Source organism: Plectropomus leopardus, chromosome 15 (genome assembly GCF_008729295.1).
Source record: "Plectropomus leopardus isolate mb chromosome 15, YSFRI_Pleo_2.0, whole genome shotgun sequence".
NCBI classification, from domain to species: Eukaryota; Metazoa; Chordata; class Actinopteri; order Perciformes; family Serranidae; genus Plectropomus; species Plectropomus leopardus.
Window position 1 is genome coordinate 10646084 of NC_056477.1, and position 18250 is coordinate 10664333.

Here is an 18250-nt window from a genome sequence, read left to right on the forward strand (position 1 = left end):
CAAGTAAACTTCATTATCTGTTTATCTATCACAAGCAATATCATTATTGCAATTCAACAGTGTTATTACATTTTCCTCATATGGTGCAGCCCTAATTTCCAGTGTTGCTTCAAGGTAAACAGTGAGTAGACACAGGATGACAAGAGCCACAATGACAACAACAATGCTTTGGATTAGTGTAAAAGTAAAAAAAATGACAATCTTGAGTCTCAGTGACAGAGTGATTATGGACATACACTCAATACAGTAATTTGTAAACAAAATATACACATACATACTGTACTCTAAATCTACAGTGGAAATCTTTTCTGATTTGGTTATAGTCTGTAATTGTTGGCCTTATTTCATTGGCGTATTTTCATATAATCCATTTCAATTTCTACGTATATATTTACACATCTCTTCATATTTTCTATATTTTTTCTGAAAGCAGTGTATACTATCATTGGGTTAAAAACAAAAAGGATTATCTAGTAAACATGTTGCTACCTTTACAACTCTCCTCAAAGTGCAAGACTGTGATGGGACAAAGTGCATGAGCCCTGCCAGCAAAATCACTCCACGACTCTGCTCTGCCAGCGTAAACACCGTCATCTCACTGTAATATGTATTCACACATCGAACCATGCTGATTGAGCAAGCACAAATCAAAACCTTTCACTTAAAATCTTCATAATGTGACTCCAGCGTGACTATAACATGTCAACTGCATAACTTTTTAAGCAAAGCAAAGTGGACTTTGGAGTCCTCATTAAAGCTACAGACAGCAGTGTGTTTAGTCGTATGGTGTGGAGACAGTAAGTGCATTTGCATCAGATAAACATGTCCATTGGCTGGACATGAGGTGGCAGGTCTAGAACTGTTTCTTGGCAAAAAAAAAATGTGCCACTGGAAGGACACAAAATGCTTGCATTTCAGATGAAAATGTATTAGATGATTTTTACAGAGACATATATAACAGACAGCATATCCACCATTCTCATTACTTGCAAATATTCTCATAAATAGTGATTAGCCATGTTTGTGAAAGAAGTAAAGTTCCTGATGAGATTTGGGCTCCAATTTTATCTGCATTAAGATCTGTTGCAACATTTTAGTTTGCTTATAAGCCATCAGAGATTCAGTTCTTACTTCTTGTAGCTAAATCTTGCCAAGCAATATTATCCAAACCCCTTGCCCACTTGCCAAGACTGCACTCATTGCTTAGCAACACTGGCTTACTTAACATCCAATCAAGGAGATTTTGAACTTGTTGTGCCCCACAAAGCACAGTTAACTACATGAGTAATAAGTCGGGACAAATAAGATGAGTTAACCTGCCTTAAAAAGTGTTGGTGTGAAAGGAGGCTGAAGATTTGATGGCATTTATTGTCTTTTTTGTTTGTTTGTAATTCTTACTATGAAGAACATGAGTGCACTTTCTGCCAAAGTTGGAACTGTTTTGGTTAATTAATGTATTTGTATCTGTCTCTGTGCTCTGCTCACTGGTTTAATGGTTTTAGCAGTAGCTGAATAATGATAAAACAGTTTGAAGTTGATTCTTTATGTTGTCAATCAAATCTGATCAGACCTCACCCACACAGTCCTGATGAATAAAACATAAAATCTCTTCCCGTCTTAACTTTATCTTCGTTGTTTTGTTGTCAAAGTTGCCTTTTTAGTCAGGGTTATTTAGTGTTGTTTGGTGTTATTTACTGTTGTTAGAGAAATTTGACTTGGGTGGTCTCTATTCTTTCCTACCCACCTTCCTGACATTTCACCGGGGCATATGGTACATAACGGTATTTGTGTAATAAAAAGGGGTAATTTTAGCTTTCCCAATTTGTTTCTCTCTTATGGTTACTTGCCTTGTTAATATGTTGAAAGGCACACTTCTTTCAAATTCAACACAAACAATAAAAAAAAGCTGTTCCAACAATCTCCAACTCTGGATTGATAAAAACAAATCCTTAATTCACTGGGTTAGATGTGAAAATATGCTGTTTTCCCTAGAAGTCTCTCTGCCGTTGCTGGCTGGATGTTTACAGTCCTGTAATGTTATCCCCACCACTCACAGTCCCCATCTTTCTCAGCTCAGCTGCCTGTCCCACCAGTAGACACTGACCTCTGCTGGCGGGTGCTGTGCACTACACCACTTAAATATAGCATCTCCATATTACTTTAATAGAAACAGGAGAGCCTGTATTTTTGACTGTATCATAATGTCTGTATTCCTAAATACCCTGGTATATCATAGCACCTTGATACTGCCCAAGGCTAAGACAAATACATAAAAAAATCCCAAAGCAAGTCTCCTTTTTAATATTTTTTTGGCTCTTTTGAAGTGTGAGTCCATGAATTGGTGGTACACTGCTGTGTGTGGCTTTACATCACCTGACAGTCTTCCTCCAGCGAGTACACAGTATGCAGCAACACGACACATCTGGGTCACAATAGCCGTACATTTACATCCTCAGGCTCAACGTTGCACACAAATGGCAGTTCCACTTGCTAAATACATACACACGCACAAAAAAGAAAAGTTTCAAAAACCCACCTGGAGCAGAAATCATTTTCACACCGAACAAGAGAACATCACGATCCAGATTCTTTATGCATGCAGTGTGTGAACACACCATTTTCCTGTTTACTAAGTTTTTGTTACAGGGTCACAGGTGTTTTTGCAGAGTGTTAATATCGAGCTACATGTAGCCTTTTTAGCTTGATGAGTATGTTTGGACACTCACACGGGAGATTCAGGCTCAAATCGAGAACTTTGCTCTTTGATAAGAGTTAAAACTGGAAGCTGACATCATTTAAGGGCGAACTCATCCTGGTTTCATTGTCCCCGATTGCATCTCTGCTTGTGAAATATCTCCTGCTGACAAATCCCTAGTAAATCTGTGTGGTTAAAAGTTGCAGTTGAGGCATGTGAAATGTCCCATGGCTCATGATTCTCTATTGTGTAGTGTGCAGTCGTGTGTTCATGAATATTTACAGTACCACAGAAAACAACTAGAGGAAGAGAGACATAGGCTTGGCACTGCTTCAGTATTATCACATCGACACAGACTTCAGAGTCTGTACAACCGTAATGAAGTGTGAATGCATGTGTGGGGATTATGTTTGTGTGTGTGTGTGTGTGTGTGTGTGTGTGTTGTGTGCTCCTGCTGTCCTCCTCCTCCTCCTCCTCACTGTGTGGGGGAGCAGTCGTCTAAATCCAGCAGCTCTCTGACCAGTCTTTCTCCAAACTGTGCTCGGCTATAGCGTTTGACCGTGTAGGCGTCAGACATCTTGTAGAGGATGTAAGCGTTGTTGATGGCGATGCTGATGCTCAACCAGAACACCTGCTGCCAGGTCTTGTTGGGCTTATGGAAGATAAAGTACCTGTTGGAGAAAATATGTGTTTACGCCAGGGTTTCTACTCAAAGATCATCTATTAAATGGATGAATAATATTCACTGTCCACTATTATTAATACGCTTTAAAGCAAGTCGGTGTTAAAAACAGGATAATGTTTATTATGGCTGCCCCTTGAAAGTCGGAGATTCAGATCATCAGATGAAGACCTTCAGTCGAACTAGATTTCTTCAAGTGGGGCAGTGCTCTTGTCTTTCACAGTACTCTTTGGTACAGGCAGGTGCGGACATGCAGGCAGCAGCACAGAGGAGGAGAGAGGAGTGACCCTCTTCTTATGAAGTGAATTTACAGCTCACAGCAACTTAACTCGACACAGTCTCTAGCTTTTGTTTGATAGCTAGTGTTGGCAAAAAATGTTGTTGCACATTTCCGATCCATCGTTAGTGCAGTTAGGTTGTCTACTCTATTACGTGAAAGCCGCTGTCACAATGAACGTCCCGCTGAGCCCGTTTAAACTTTAAGTCTTTGTATGGAAAACAAAGTAAATTGTCAAATATTCATATTAAACAACCAAATCTGATTCAAATGGCCTAATTCTGAGTCGGGTACAGCCCTAATGGTCAAGACTATAAAAAAGAAGTGGACGTAGCCATCGTGACGTTGGTTTGTGGACTACTGTTTTGAAGCCTCAAGTTAGACATTTTGGCCAAATCCTACGAGCCCTGACACACCAAGCTGACAATTGGCCATCGGTGTGCATCAGTTGCACTAATTTTTGCAGTGTGTCCCACACTCTGCCCTTGTCTGCTTTTGTTTAGGCGGATTCGACATGTTGAATTGGCATTTGGGATGGTGACGCCTGTCAATGAGTGAAATCACTCTGATTGGCAGTTGAGCTCAATGCATGAGAGGAGAAATGGATGTGAGGAAAGCAAACACAAGGCTAAAGTCAAGAGGGTGTGAGATCAAAACAAAATACCAGATATTTCTCTGAATAAGTCACCCAAAGCCAGTGGTGACGCCAGACAAAGTAAGGATGTATCTTTAAGGGCAGGATATGTTATGTCTAAAACAGGAACGCCAAAGGTAAGAAAGCAGGTTAAAGATTACATAGTGCATGTATAGTTCTGAATTAACTCGCGATGTTGTACATACTTGCTGTACTTGTCGTCGTATTTGCAGATATAGCTGAGATGCGCTGCAAAGGCCTCAACAGCCAATGGACATGGGATCTCCCCACTTTTTCTCTTAATGATGATACCTGCCACAAACACACACAACATAATAAAAGTGAAATACATACAGCAGAGATCCTATCATGGGACTCATTTTTTTCCAGATCATGTGGTCATCTGGCCAACAACCAGACAAGGGAGAGGAAAAGTTGCACTTCTTCACATGGGGTAGGCTGTACAGGTGTGCTTTGTTACTATTTATGTTTTTAGCTGAACTCCCTGCAGGGCTGCTTTACTTAATAGGGCTTTTTTGCATTGTGTTCTTATACCCATACAATGCTTATATTCAGCACGCCAGAAAAAGATTTAGTACATCCCAATACATAGTAGGTCAAATGCAACATGCAAAAAATACTAGAATGTCCCACATCATTTGATCGCATTTTGCAGTGTGCAAGCCTGCATGCTCTTCTGGCTATTCTACTTGGCGTATATTTTTCTGTACCAGCTAAAGAGGAAATTTAATCTTGTAGTAATTAAGACTGCATATTTTATTAATAGAAATATTTCTACTCATGTTATGGTTAGGTTAATGTAGGTGGGAGATAAACATGACATTTAAACATCTCTATAATAGTGCTGTTATACATCATATAATATTACCTTCATAACAATCACTAATCTTGATATAGTTTTATTATGTGTAATAATAAGAACAAAATGTTGCTGACAACTAGTTTTTTTCTCCTTTTTGTACACACTGAAAAATCCACACATGCTCATGCTCATGCTCATACTCATGCGCACGCACGCACACACACACACACACACACACACACACACACACACAGAGGAGAGAAAATCAATACCGGATAATAACAGTTAAACTGATCCAAGGCTTTGCTTTCACACTCTTCATTTAAAGAGCTCAAACACACTGCAGCACCTCAGCTGGGTTTAACACCTAACAAAATTGTTTCAACGAGACTGGATTACTCTGTAAGAGGAGGGGAATATCATGATCCTGTTGCCTCCTGGAAAGGGATTATCATGGATTAGAAGCTCTCATTGATTTTTCCAGACACAAATGCTTAACGAAGTGCCAATTTCACCTGATGGTAACTTGCATACAGAAATGACAGTAAATATTATGGCACATTTGTGTTTGTTTCCTACAATTATAAATACATTTTATGCACTAATGCATATTGTGTGTACTGTCTCCTGCCAGTACTACAGTTCATAAAATATTCAGAATTCAAATCTTCTTTTAGAGTTGTAATTCTGGGTGCATCAGGGCAGCGTTTACCTTGTTTGGTTGGGGAATAACTGTTGGTGAGGAACCTGAAGTGTCCCTTGTTGTACCAGCTGATGAGTGACATGGTGCCTTTCATCATTACTCTGGATTGGCCGCGCTGTGCCGGCGTAGAGCCGCAGACCAACATGTTCTGTGGTAAACCTGTACAGTCGCTCTTCCTGGTGCTCAGCAGACCGCAACAGTAAATATCTAGAGAAGGATAAATACAAAGACAAGTTAGCATTTGTAGAAATTATGTATAAAATATAAAATAGTACCATATACCATGTATACCATATACTGTGAAACCAGTATACTGCTGCAGCCCTAAATGGTACTTACTAAAGATAAATATTTAGAGACCAATGGATTAGTCGAGAGAGAAAATTAATTGGCAACCGTTTGGATAATTAGTTAATCATTCATGTTTTTTTGTTTGTTTTTTTTAGATTGCAAAGATTTCCTGTTTGCAGCTTCTCAAATCTGGATGTGTGCTGGTATTCAGTCTTCTATCATATTAATCAAAATATTTTACCACTGTTGGTCAGACAAAACAAGACATAAATATGTCAACTTTGGTTTTGAGATATTGCAAGAGGTATCTTTTACAATTAAATGCCATTCATTGAGAAAATAATCAACAGATTAAAGCTTTAGTTAGTCATATTCACTGAAACTTTCACTATATTTTGAAAGAGGGACAGATAATCTGTTAAAAAAAAGTGAGAGTGTAAAATAACAATGGCCATTTCTCATGATGTTCTTACATTTCATAGATTAAACAATTAATGGAAAAAACCTGTTAGTTGATCACTAATACATTCCTGCAGTAACTTCTGTGCATTTTCTGTGCTTTCCAAGCTTTCTGCTTCTGATAGGAACCAAAACTCACAAAACAAACTACTGTAGACTGTTTATTTCTCTCACAGCTGTCTTTCCACCCCTTCAGTTTCTATATTTCTTACATGGATGAGCAGCAGCGAAACAATCATGTGGCTGAGTGCTGCTGATTTGCTCTCAGTTTGGAGAATGATTTCTATCTGTGTAGTACAGTATGTGAATATGTGTGTGTGCGTCTCCACAGTAAGTGCTGCAGAGGTAATTAACTCTGCAAATTAATCCAGCACGATAAATTTGATAGAAAAAGTCGGACAATGCCTTCACATGCTCAGAACTGACTTTTTTTTCCTGAATGCCTCATGGTAGCTTCGCCCAATTAAGATGACAAAATATTGATTTTATCTCCAGACATGTTTTTCTTTATTTGACGTTCTGCGTCTCTGCCTGGTTGAGTTCAAAATTGCTCTTGTGTTATTGTTTAGTAAAAGAGCATTTGTGATAACGGGAATGTAAAAACTTTTCAATTTAAGCCATGCTGATGATATCACCAAAGAAGTCTGCTCTGTTTTGGGAATATTTCTTCTCTTCCATCACTGATTCGCTCATTTTCAGCCTTTTATGGAACCATGACATTGTCCTATATTTTGCTATTATTACGAAAGAAGAAAACAGGTCAGTGAGGAGAATTCAACTGTGACTCACCATAACCACACAACAGGATTATGCTTTCATAATAAAATATGCCTTTGGAATAATGAGCATGAAAATCAGAGCTCTGTGGAAACCTGCTTCAAAGGCAGATTATCAGCATAAAATATCACAATTTCCTCCAAAACTTTTTCCTGCAGATCACCGTCTGATAAAATATCACATACTGAGAATGTAGGCTTTAACAGTTCGAGAAAAAAAACCCCGTCTGATTCAGAAGTTGTCAGGTGTAACAGTAAGTGGTGTTTCTCTTAAACGTCCACTTTACGTATTGATTTTTTGAGCTGTGACAAGGCGAAACACTCCCCGCTGAATCTTCCATGATGTATTGTGCACGTCAAAAGACAATTAAGAGTCTGTTGCAGTGCATCCCAGGCAGGTTATGGTCGATGTTAGTTAAACAGCAAAAAAAAAACATTAATCTCAACAAGTCACCAAGTGTAACATTCAGTTGACAAGAAAAAAGTACCTTTGCTTTTTCCACCGGGGACCACAGAATAAATGTTTAAGTCCCTAGCTGACAGGTAGAGTCTGCCATGTTTTCATCGACATATGACAAAAGCATGCTTGTGCTTTCACACATTCCCCATGTGGATAAAGATCTCTCACTCAGGGTGTAAAGACAGACAGATGAAGAAAAGAAAATGAATCATTCTAGCTGCATATTGTCATGCTATGAAGTTTCATTTGAAGGTGAAATGCAACAGACTGTCTTCCTCTCTGCGCCGTTTGGCCTCAGGATGCTACTGTCACAACATGACTAAAAACAAATAAACAAATAAAAAATGAAAAAGGAAGGGAGATGAGGATAGGACTACAATCTGTGCACCAAAGAAGAAAAGGGAAAGGATGTGCAAAGCAAGGTGTTTAATTTAGGCAGCATGACAGAGACAGACCAATAGATTACAGCTTGTGTACCTTGTTTGCTGAATTCGGTGAAGAGGCTGAGGCTGGTGATGGACGGCCCCGTGAAGATGATGGTGTTCTTGCCAGAGATGTTTTGGCAGAGCTGCTTGGCCACAAGGCTGTGGAGCTGCGGCTTGTTCTTCAAGGTGGCCAGACCGTCTGTGCCCTCCTTCAGATGGACTGAGATCTGCAGCGTGGGCGGAGAGTGACAGGGCATGTCGATAAAGCAGACATAAAACTAACAAACTTTATTTAAGTTTTAAGCACCATTTTATTGTCTACTGGGTTAAAAAATTCTTAATCCTCTGCAAGGCTGCAATTTTCATTTTACAACACTGTGTAGTAGAAAAAAAATCAGCAGGTTGGCATTTAAAACAAAAAATGCCAACCTGCTGATTTTTTTTCTTCTCTTTCTCTTTCTTCTTCTTTTCTTTCTTTGCTTTTTTTTGTTGTTGTTGTTGTTTTTTGGGGTTTTTTTTTGTTTCATGAGTGGTAGCCCTAGAGAAAAGGCCATTAAGGTGCTGAAATTAAAATCCTCTTGGACTTTGTCATAGTAATGCGCCGTTATCATCAGCAATTTCCACCAGCATTTTTCTTTATGCTTTACCTTATTTTCTGTGATGTTTATAATGTTACTTTGTCAGATGTTCATGTTAAATGTGGCCAAAGTTTCAAATAATGACTTAAATCTGTGTAAAAGTAATCCCTGTGAGCAAAAACCTCAGGCTTTAGATTGTGATGAACACCTGGTTTATAACTTATTTCTTTACTTTCGAGACAAGCTGATGTCAGCTTGTGACTAATTTCTTTATATTGTCATTTCCTCCAGGCACACTACTGCAAGTGTTTATATTACACTCCTACATATAGCTGCATGTTAACGTCAGGGATCTTGGTTGCTGATGTGGAAAATTTCTCCTGAATTTCCAGTGAAATTCCTGCTGGAACATGTCCAGTTGTGATGATTTTGCTTCTGAAGTTTTATTAGTGGATTTTCTGGGTAGAAAGTGACACTTAGTGACATTAGTAGATTTAGAAAATATTTTTTTAAAGGAAGATGGAAAAAAAATACAAAAACAGAAAAAAAATTATTAGCATAATTACATATTTAAAAATATGTTATAGAATTATTTTTGCCTTATTTTCTTTTCGTTTTTCTTTCTTTCTTTTTAAACAAATTTTCATGTAATTTTCTCATACTTTTTCATTTTGAGGTAATTTCTTTTTTCATTGCTTATTGCCTTCCTACCATCGAGCCATTTTGCTCAGCTTTGAAAGGGTTAAGGCATAGACCATAAACTGCAGCATCCCCTGTCTGAGTCTGGATGGAGACCTGCAATCCATTCCCCCTTTTATTCTCTTCCCTTATTCTTTTTCATATCTCTACTGTTAAGTCTCTAAAAAGCTCATAAATTGTCCATACATTAAAAGAGTTAATCCTCTGGAGAGCATGAATATGCTCAGTAAATTTCATGGTATTCTGCCAAATAAGTTTTGATACTTAAAATCAGGCCCTACATTTTCAAAAATGTCCCTAACTATCTGTAATTTCCAAACTGTTTGGGGATCACAGAGATGTTTTAGGAGCGCCCACTGAGGGCTCTGAATATGAATATTTCATGACAAGCTGGCCAGATATGTTGCTCTGGATGAAGGCGGGCTGAGCTGTGCGGACTGAGCTGTGGAGCTGAGATGTGGTGCCCTTGAAGATAAGAGTCTCAAAAGAAATATGCAGAAGACCTCCAAAGATGGCCATTATCAGATATATACAAACAGAGATGTAAACCCTCAGTGTCCTTATGTTCTTTTTGCTGCTGTTCACAAGCTGAACGGCATTAGCCTGATTAGCTAGCATCTACGTCAGGCCTTTAGCTATTACACTAAGTGGTCAGTTCATGCCTGTGTGTGTGTGTGTGTGTGTGTGTGTGTGTGTGTGTGTGTGTGGTGTGTGTGTGTGTGTGTGTGTGTGTGTGTGTGTGTGGTGCACTAGCTAATGGAATCTCATTGATTCACTCCATTAACTTGTTTTATTTCTTTGAATTTTTTTTCTCTCCCTCCACACAATTCATTTGAAGAGAGAAGATCTCAGTGCAGACACACATCAGCGGACTGGTAAAGACAGTGTAACTGCCAAATGGCCACAGTCAGTGTGAATGCTAATGCTTATTTGTTAAATGGATGGGATAATGGGATATGGCTCTAAATGGAGCTTGTGACGCCTCTTGTACACAATTAGGTTTTACACAGGAGGTTTGGGATTACAGAAAAAATTATGAATTTATGTTATTCGATTTGATACAAAGCAATGATAACAAAAAGAAACAAAAAAAGGCAAATTAAAATTCTGATCGTGGCCGTTCCCTCTCTCCACTAATGTAATTCTGGACTACATCCCGGCTAAAGATGGAAACTCTTTCCCTGCAGCAAAGTCTTATGCCTGAGATCTATCTATTTATGGGTTCTCTGCAGCAAAAAGCCTTTTTCTTTACAATGTTGTAATATTGTATTACTGCACTTCCTACCAGATTTCTCCAAATGCATAAACAAAAAAACAACAGCTTGTTTTACTTACACTCTTTGTTTATTCTGTTTCTGATGCCAGTGTTAGATACTGTACTGGGCTTTAATATTAAAGAATTAAAGATTGAAACATCTATTTTCATTTAACCTCCAATGCAAGTGTTGGAAGACAAAAATCAAAATTTTAAACTTTTTTCTAAAGGTAAAATGGTTCTTCAGCAGTCTGAGACTTCATGTAAAGAGATTGGATGATTTAAGTAGATATTTTTCAAAGTTACAGGCTTTTTAGTACAAAAATCTTCTCCACTGCAGCTCAACACAGACATCCAGAAAGGAATGTTTATTCCAAAAAGACTGCAATTTTAGAATATAACCACTTAATTGATTAGAGTCTGGGTTTTAAATGCTTAAGCTTCTGCTTATTTTAAATGCTGTACAAACAGTGAAAACATTTCAATCCATGATGGACTTTCCTCTGTGCAAAATAAGGCATGCAGGATGAGTCACCCTGTATGTGGGTTACTCTACAGGTGCCTCTGATCGGGGCTTGATTGAACACATGAAGTCAGTTGCCACTTGGTCAAGTCATTACATGCACACCAGAATAATACAACTCCATAGCGCTGACACATTCTCACACATTCTGTTAGAACAAATTAATGGAAAGGACATTAGAGACGACTTATGGTGGTAAAATAGACATTTAGTTCAAGGGCAGCTCCAGTGGACATTCCTGCAGTCATATCAATGGCTATCAATAAAATGTCTGGGGACATGCCCTATGTAATTTCTCAAAGCCCATGACGTCTTCAAATGGTTTGTAATATCCGACCAACAGCCCAAAAATTCCAAAGTGATTTGAGTTATTACTCGGTATGACAAAGAAATGTATGAAATTCTCACATTTAAGAAGCACGACACCAGTAAATGTTCAGCTTTTTTGTGTAAGGAAAATACTAAAACAATGTTTTGATCATTAAAACAGTTGCCAACTAATTTGCTGTCAATTAATAGACTTAATCTTTGTAAGTCTGATCTTCTTTGGAAGTGGAATTAAGTTCAAGCAAATAAACAGTCCCTCTGAAAACAGTCTCTTAGTAAAGGGAACACTGTTTCTGGATATGTTAAATGAATAATGTGATGTTTCATCACTATGAGCAGCACAAACTCCAGAATTCCCCTCCCCTCAAAGGTATCGAGGTAGATGTGGGAATATCAGAGACAGATGTCTCAGAATTTGGACAAATATAGTATTATAGTAATATAAGTATTTGTCAAAAATGTATGCAAAGCACAGTTGGACTCCACTGGAGGTATGTGTTATGTCAGTGTTGGTGCTCTCCAGTTTTGCAGTGCAAACTTTTGTGTGTGCCTGCGTGTGTGTGAGCCCCGCCTAAAACGTATACAGTCATAAAAAATTGCTTTAACAACCTGCATCCTGATGGAAAAATGAACATTTTCACCTCCAGTTTGGCATCTTGTCTCACAAATACTGTGCAGTGGTTAGGAGGTTTCCTCCATTACTTGTCACCAATTTAACAATACGGAATAAAAATGGTGATCTCTGGCAGTAATGGTTTCTAATGTTTTCTCCTCTGTCGTCGATAATGGTCGAGGTTGGTCAGGTCTGTCAGTCCTCCTGCAGTCTCTGGCCTCAGTTAAATGGTGTTGTTACATAAGCAACCGGTGTAGGAGTGGAAGGTTGCGGTAAGGGCAAGGTTGTTAGTGAGACGAGCAGCCCTGCCTGCCTGAAATGTGACAACACAGATCTAATCCTGCACCAGCGGCTATTCAAATCTAAAACAACATCAAAAAGAGAAATCTGACAACCAATATTTTCACCCAGAAGATATTTTTCACTTCAAGATGAGTTTGATCATTTTTTGAAACCAAACTTTTCTGTGTATAAAGCCTGCAAGCATTCCCCATGAATCATTAAAAGTTATTTTATTCTTTGTAGCACCAGCAAGTAACTGGCTGAATGCAAAACGATGCAACATCAACGACCTGAGAATGAGATTTGAACCTTGGTGAAGATCAAAGTCTCTAATGTTTTCAAGAAGCCTTTTTGACTTCAGGCAGACTGAAGACATTTTCTTGCATTTTTGATGTAAAATATTATATTTCTGCCACAAAGTTTGAAAACAGCAAATTAATGTACCCTTAAAGCAACCACACATACATGTACTTTTTCTCTTTCACCTGTCTTCACTACCTCTTGTTTCTTTTTGCACTACAGACCTGAAATAACCTTGATTTAGATTGCTGAGTACAGTCAGGGGTGAATTCACGAAGAACACATTGCAGCCACTAATAACACCATAAACCGCCATGCCAGGTGTGCTCATGAGCAGATATTCCAATTTCCCTTTTGAGTTTCAATGTATCACTTGCAACCCCAATCTGTCCCATCTCAAGGTCTGATTCACAAAAAATAATAGCTAATGATATGACCCAGAAAGTTCTGAGGTTGAGTACAATATGCCTGATGTTTTGCATTTGATGTTGCCTTCGCCTTTCAATCTCTGCTGCGTTTATCCCTGAAAAGTCTTTTTTATAAAGGTGCTTTAGTTCTCTTAAGTGTTTAATAATTCAGGCTGTTCTCATTAACCTTTTGCACATTTTCACACCAAAATTGATGCACTCAAATTTGTGCATATCCCACATAATCATGAGCCAGTAATTTGTGCATAACCCACATATTTTCAAAGGCTTTGATCACATGATAATTGCACTGATGGTAGTCAACAAGGAAGCGGTCCAGAGCAGAGGTAGAGGTAGATTGTGGTGGTGAAAGGCTCACAAACACTGGACTTTTCTCCAGGACTTTCTCAAGGAGAGCTGTGTTTAGAACCATGTGAATTTTGAGTGAAGTTTAAGTCATTTTAAGATTCATCCTTACCATGTTTCTCTTGCTGAACCTAGCCACAGAAAGTTTTTTTTTGCCTAAACTTAACCTCTGTAACTTTACATTAGCAACATAACTTTACATTCATTCGTGGGGCACTAATTCGTAAGATACCATACAAACAGTTCTATGAGGATATGTTGAGTAATTTCATTGTAATAGCCCTTATTAGCCCTGATCTTTGTCATCTGACTTGAGGCTAATTTGCACAGAAATGCACCAGTTTCAAAACAAATATATGCATTTGCTTATTTAAATATGTGCAAATTGTACAGGAGCACCAGGACGCTATTTGCTTAGCAGCGCAGTTATGGGTGCATTTCCCATTTTGCAGGTGCTTCGAGAATTACAAAGTTTCTTTTTTTGTCAGCAAAAGCCACACAATCCCTTTGTGATTTTTCCCTTGAGTATTTTTTTGCTGCTACCTGACAGATGAATCCAGTGGAAGTACACTGTCGAACCCAGAGGCTGAACTTTCTCTTCTTCCTCTTCCTCAGCTCTCTTTCTGTGCATGTGGTGATGAAGACCGGATCCTCGTCTATCAAGGGCTCGTGAAGAACCTGGAAACAAACAGGCAGCATTTCTGTAAGTTTGTCGTATTAGTGGATTTTTACATAACCAAGTAACAAGTGAAGTACACATTGTGTTCCTGGAGAATAGCTGGCCTTGAGAAAAGAGAATAAAAAAGTATTTTTGTGCTTGGCATAAGAACGAGGTTGTGTTGATGATGTAACATTACAGCGAAGGGTTAGAGAGGGAAGGCAGCCAGTTGAGGATCCTCACAAGTCTTGTATGTGTTTGAATGTGATACAATCGAGAGAAAAAAAACACTGTTCTCGGCTGAAACACGCTCTCAGCTGTGCCGATCTGTCTGCATAACCCTTCAGAAGTGTACCTTCAGTTTTTTCTGTTGTTTCAGTTTCTTCCTTATCCTTCACATTTGCATTTATGTTACCCGCTTCAGTATTTTTGTCTGCATCTTTCTCTCTAAACCACTTAAAAACAAAATGAACAAAGTAAAAACAGAACTTTCATGGTCTGTGCTTGACTAGTCTAGCTTCAGACCAAACCAAAATAGACAAAATAAAAAATACATCTAATAAAATAGACAAAATAGAGAAAAATATTGTTTACTCCACTCGACCTTTTTTCAACTTGGGTGTGATTTTTGCCTGATGCAGTAAATTCAGTGAGCCCCGAGAGAAAAACTCTCAGAGAAGTTATCACAAAACAACATTGGTCTATCAAGAATTAAATATGATGGAAAATAAATACATAAAAATATAAAAGGGACACGCAGTTTCAGCTTATCTACATGCTTTTCATTGTTCAAGTTTAAAACAAACACTTAAGTGCAGCTAAAACAATTACTCAGTTAATCTATTAGTCTATTGTAGAGATAAGTCGACTAGTTAAATAAACAATGCTTTTGTTTTTCATGTCAAGCACGCCTAAATTAATATATATTACACACCAAGCAGACCTGTGAAAAAAATAAAATATTCCGAATTTTTATGGGTACCCCCTAGAACTCCTTAAACGATGCGTGGTTGATAATCACTGATATACACAATATTCTTTGGACAATATTTAAATCTCGTTGATTAAATCATGCTCATTTTGACTGTTTTCTAAGTGCTTTATTATTATTTTTCATTTATTTTGACTGGTTGACTAGTCTAAGTAACCCTGTGAAACCTGGATTAACATCAGCTTTCTTTTGTTGTGTACAGACACCTTTTTCAAGCATTTAAACCCTAGAAACCTGAGCAGATTGGTTTGATTAATTTCAAAAACACGAAACAAGGCAATGAGCAACTTGGCAGGAAATTCCCACATACTGCAAGAAATTAGGAGAACATGACAAAAAGCCACTTGCTGCTGTGGTCAATAATTAAATTGACGAACATAATTGAAGACATGTCGAACTTCAAAATCAGGCTGAAGTGAGCCATGTTCCACTTGTACCTTTATTATTTCCCAGATCTGCTCACTGTCTCTACCTACTTAGATAAGGTCAGATGAGATACTGAGGACAAATTTCCCAACAGGGATTAACAAAAGTATTAAAAACTGGCAAACATTTACAAACACAAAAGAGGGGCATTAACAGAACACACACACACACACACACACACACACAAAAAAAACCCAAATATTATCTATCCCTTTCTTGGACAATTGGTACACATAAATCCTGGCAAAATATTTTCCAGAGATGCAGCCACAAGACAAATATTTGCATTTCAAATGCCTCTCCCATCCTCCGGTGTCTTACCCGCCTTTGCCTCCTCCCACTCCATCATGATTTGACTAAGGCTGAGGTGAGAAGTGACCAACAGCTCTCTCCTGCTCCAGGATTGGGAGCAACAAGTCATTTCCAAGTCAAATACTGAGTTATGGATTATACAAGTGGAAAATTAATGAGGCTCTTTAGCCTCTGGATGGATGACATCATCCAAACCACAACGACCTTTTAAGAAACCTCTCTTCCTTTTGCTGCTACACATCAATTGCTACTGCAGCACACTTCTCTCAGTGATATTTCTCTAAACCATATCCTAACTGCTAGACATTTGCGCATAAATGATTCCAATAAATCATTTGCACTGGTTTACTAATCCTTCACTGGACAAAGACAGGAGAAAAATCAATCTATCCACTCAACTTGCTGTCTTGCAGTGGATGTTCTGTGAGGACTGTGACAAATGCTCTCAAAGATTTAACACTTGCAAATCAATACAAAGCAGTGTCAACAGATCATGTTCGCGACTGCAAAACTGCAAGACTGACAGACAATGTGAAGCGTCGCTGTCAACAGGAGCTGACATAACATGCTAATATTCAGCACTGATGCTGTTCACACGTTAGCACTCATGCTCACACACACACACACACACACACACACACACACACACACACACACACACACACATCATGTTGAATAATGCTAAGTGGCAGATAAATCCAGGCCACACAGACTCACATCAAGAATTGTCCTATATTCGAACAAAAAATGTGGATGATGCACATCCCCCCTTTGTTCATTTCTTGACAATTAGAAATAGAGCTGAGCTGATTTGTTGATTAATTGATCTGTTGATCTGCAGGTTAATCAGCCATCATGTCCATTATCAAAATAGCCCTTTTTAAAGCAAAAAGCGCCCCAAATTCTCTAATTTCAGCCTTTAACAAATGAACAAGGATTTCATGACAATGAGGACTGCAGATTGCAAGCAGATGAAACTCCTGGTTAGGATTACTTCAGTGTACTGGGAGCCATATTTTATGTAGGTCTCTTCTACTCCAAAAAAAAAAAAAAAAAAAAAAGAGGACCAAGGCATTTAAACCGGTAACAAAACTGAATAAAACTGTTTCACATTACAAATCAGTTTTTCTCCGATCCTGGCAGCTGCTGACGGGCTGTTAGCCAATCGTCTGCTAATGTATGTATATTTTTTCTCTTAGGATCCAGATGTTGAGAAGGGTTTTTACTTGGATCCTAATTGTCCGCAGAGGTCTCTTCCTCTCCTAAACAAACAGAACAGACAATGTAAACCAGGAAAACCAGTGAATAAAGCTGTTTCATGTTAAAAATAATTCTTTTTCCAATGTTGTTCGACTCGTCCCAGAGGGACGGCTAATGATGGGTGTCAACGGTGGCCATCCCCATCGACAGGGACCTGCTCCTCAATTAGATATATGTAAATGAGTCATTCTACGGTAATTTGGAAACATAACAATTCTTACGTTTGAGTAATTAAACACTAAAGAAAACATACTAATTATATTATGTTCTATGTCTGCCAATATATGCCCCTAAATCCTACACTACACACTGAACCTTTAATCAGCCACTATCTTTGTAATCAAAACAGTCCCTTTTTAAAGCCAAAATGACCAAAATGCCTCTTGTACAGCCTCCAAAAGAGCAAACTCTGTCTAGTAATTCAAATCAAACCAAATTATATTGCACTGTTTATATTCAAATTTTTCAACCTGGACTTTTGGAAATTGCATTGCCCTTTTTTTTTTTTGCTATTTTCTGTCATTTTAGAAACTAAATTATTTATTAATTAGCTATGAAAATAATCAACAGATCAATCGATTATGATACTTATCATTATTTGCAGCCTAAACTGAAACCACTACATCAACTTGCTTCCTTGCTTCTGCATCAGTCTTTAAATGGACAGATTACTTTTCCATTGTGGAGCAACAGTTTCCGTCACTCTCACTATCTGGGCCCGCTCTCTGCCCCTGGCACAGAAAACCAACAGATAAAACAAACTGGCCTAGATACACATGTACGTCTCTTCTGCTAACGACACACACACACACACACACACACACACACACACACACACACACGCTGTCTGACAGCCGGTCTGCCCTCATTGTCTCAGTTTAGTCAGTTTTAGATCTAAGTGGATACAGAGCACTGAAGTGAAGCCCTTTATCACTTCATAATGAAATAAACTCATCAACATTTACATTCAAACTGCTTTGACTCTACAATGACAGAGCTGATGTGATATGGGGGGGGGGGGGGGGCTT

At 38.4% G+C, this 18250-nt stretch overlaps 1 protein-coding gene across 1 annotated transcript in view; it reads right to left on the reverse strand.

The window, feature by feature from the left end:
- Window positions 1-299: 299 nt before the first annotated feature.
- The window catches only part of pgbd5 (piggyBac transposable element derived 5), a 29660-nt gene continuing 11709 nt past the window's right edge, over window positions 300-18250 (reverse strand). The window contains exons 3-7 of the mRNA XM_042502284.1: window positions 14119-14253; window positions 8278-8452; window positions 5824-6021; window positions 4495-4600; window positions 300-3366 (exon numbers count right to left, since the gene is read on the reverse strand). Of these exons, the coding sequence (XP_042358218.1) occupies window positions 3171-3366; window positions 4495-4600; window positions 5824-6021; window positions 8278-8452; window positions 14119-14253 (810 nt within the window). The 3' untranslated portion in view covers window positions 300-3170. The remainder of the gene's footprint in view (window positions 3367-4494; window positions 4601-5823; window positions 6022-8277; window positions 8453-14118; window positions 14254-18250) is intronic.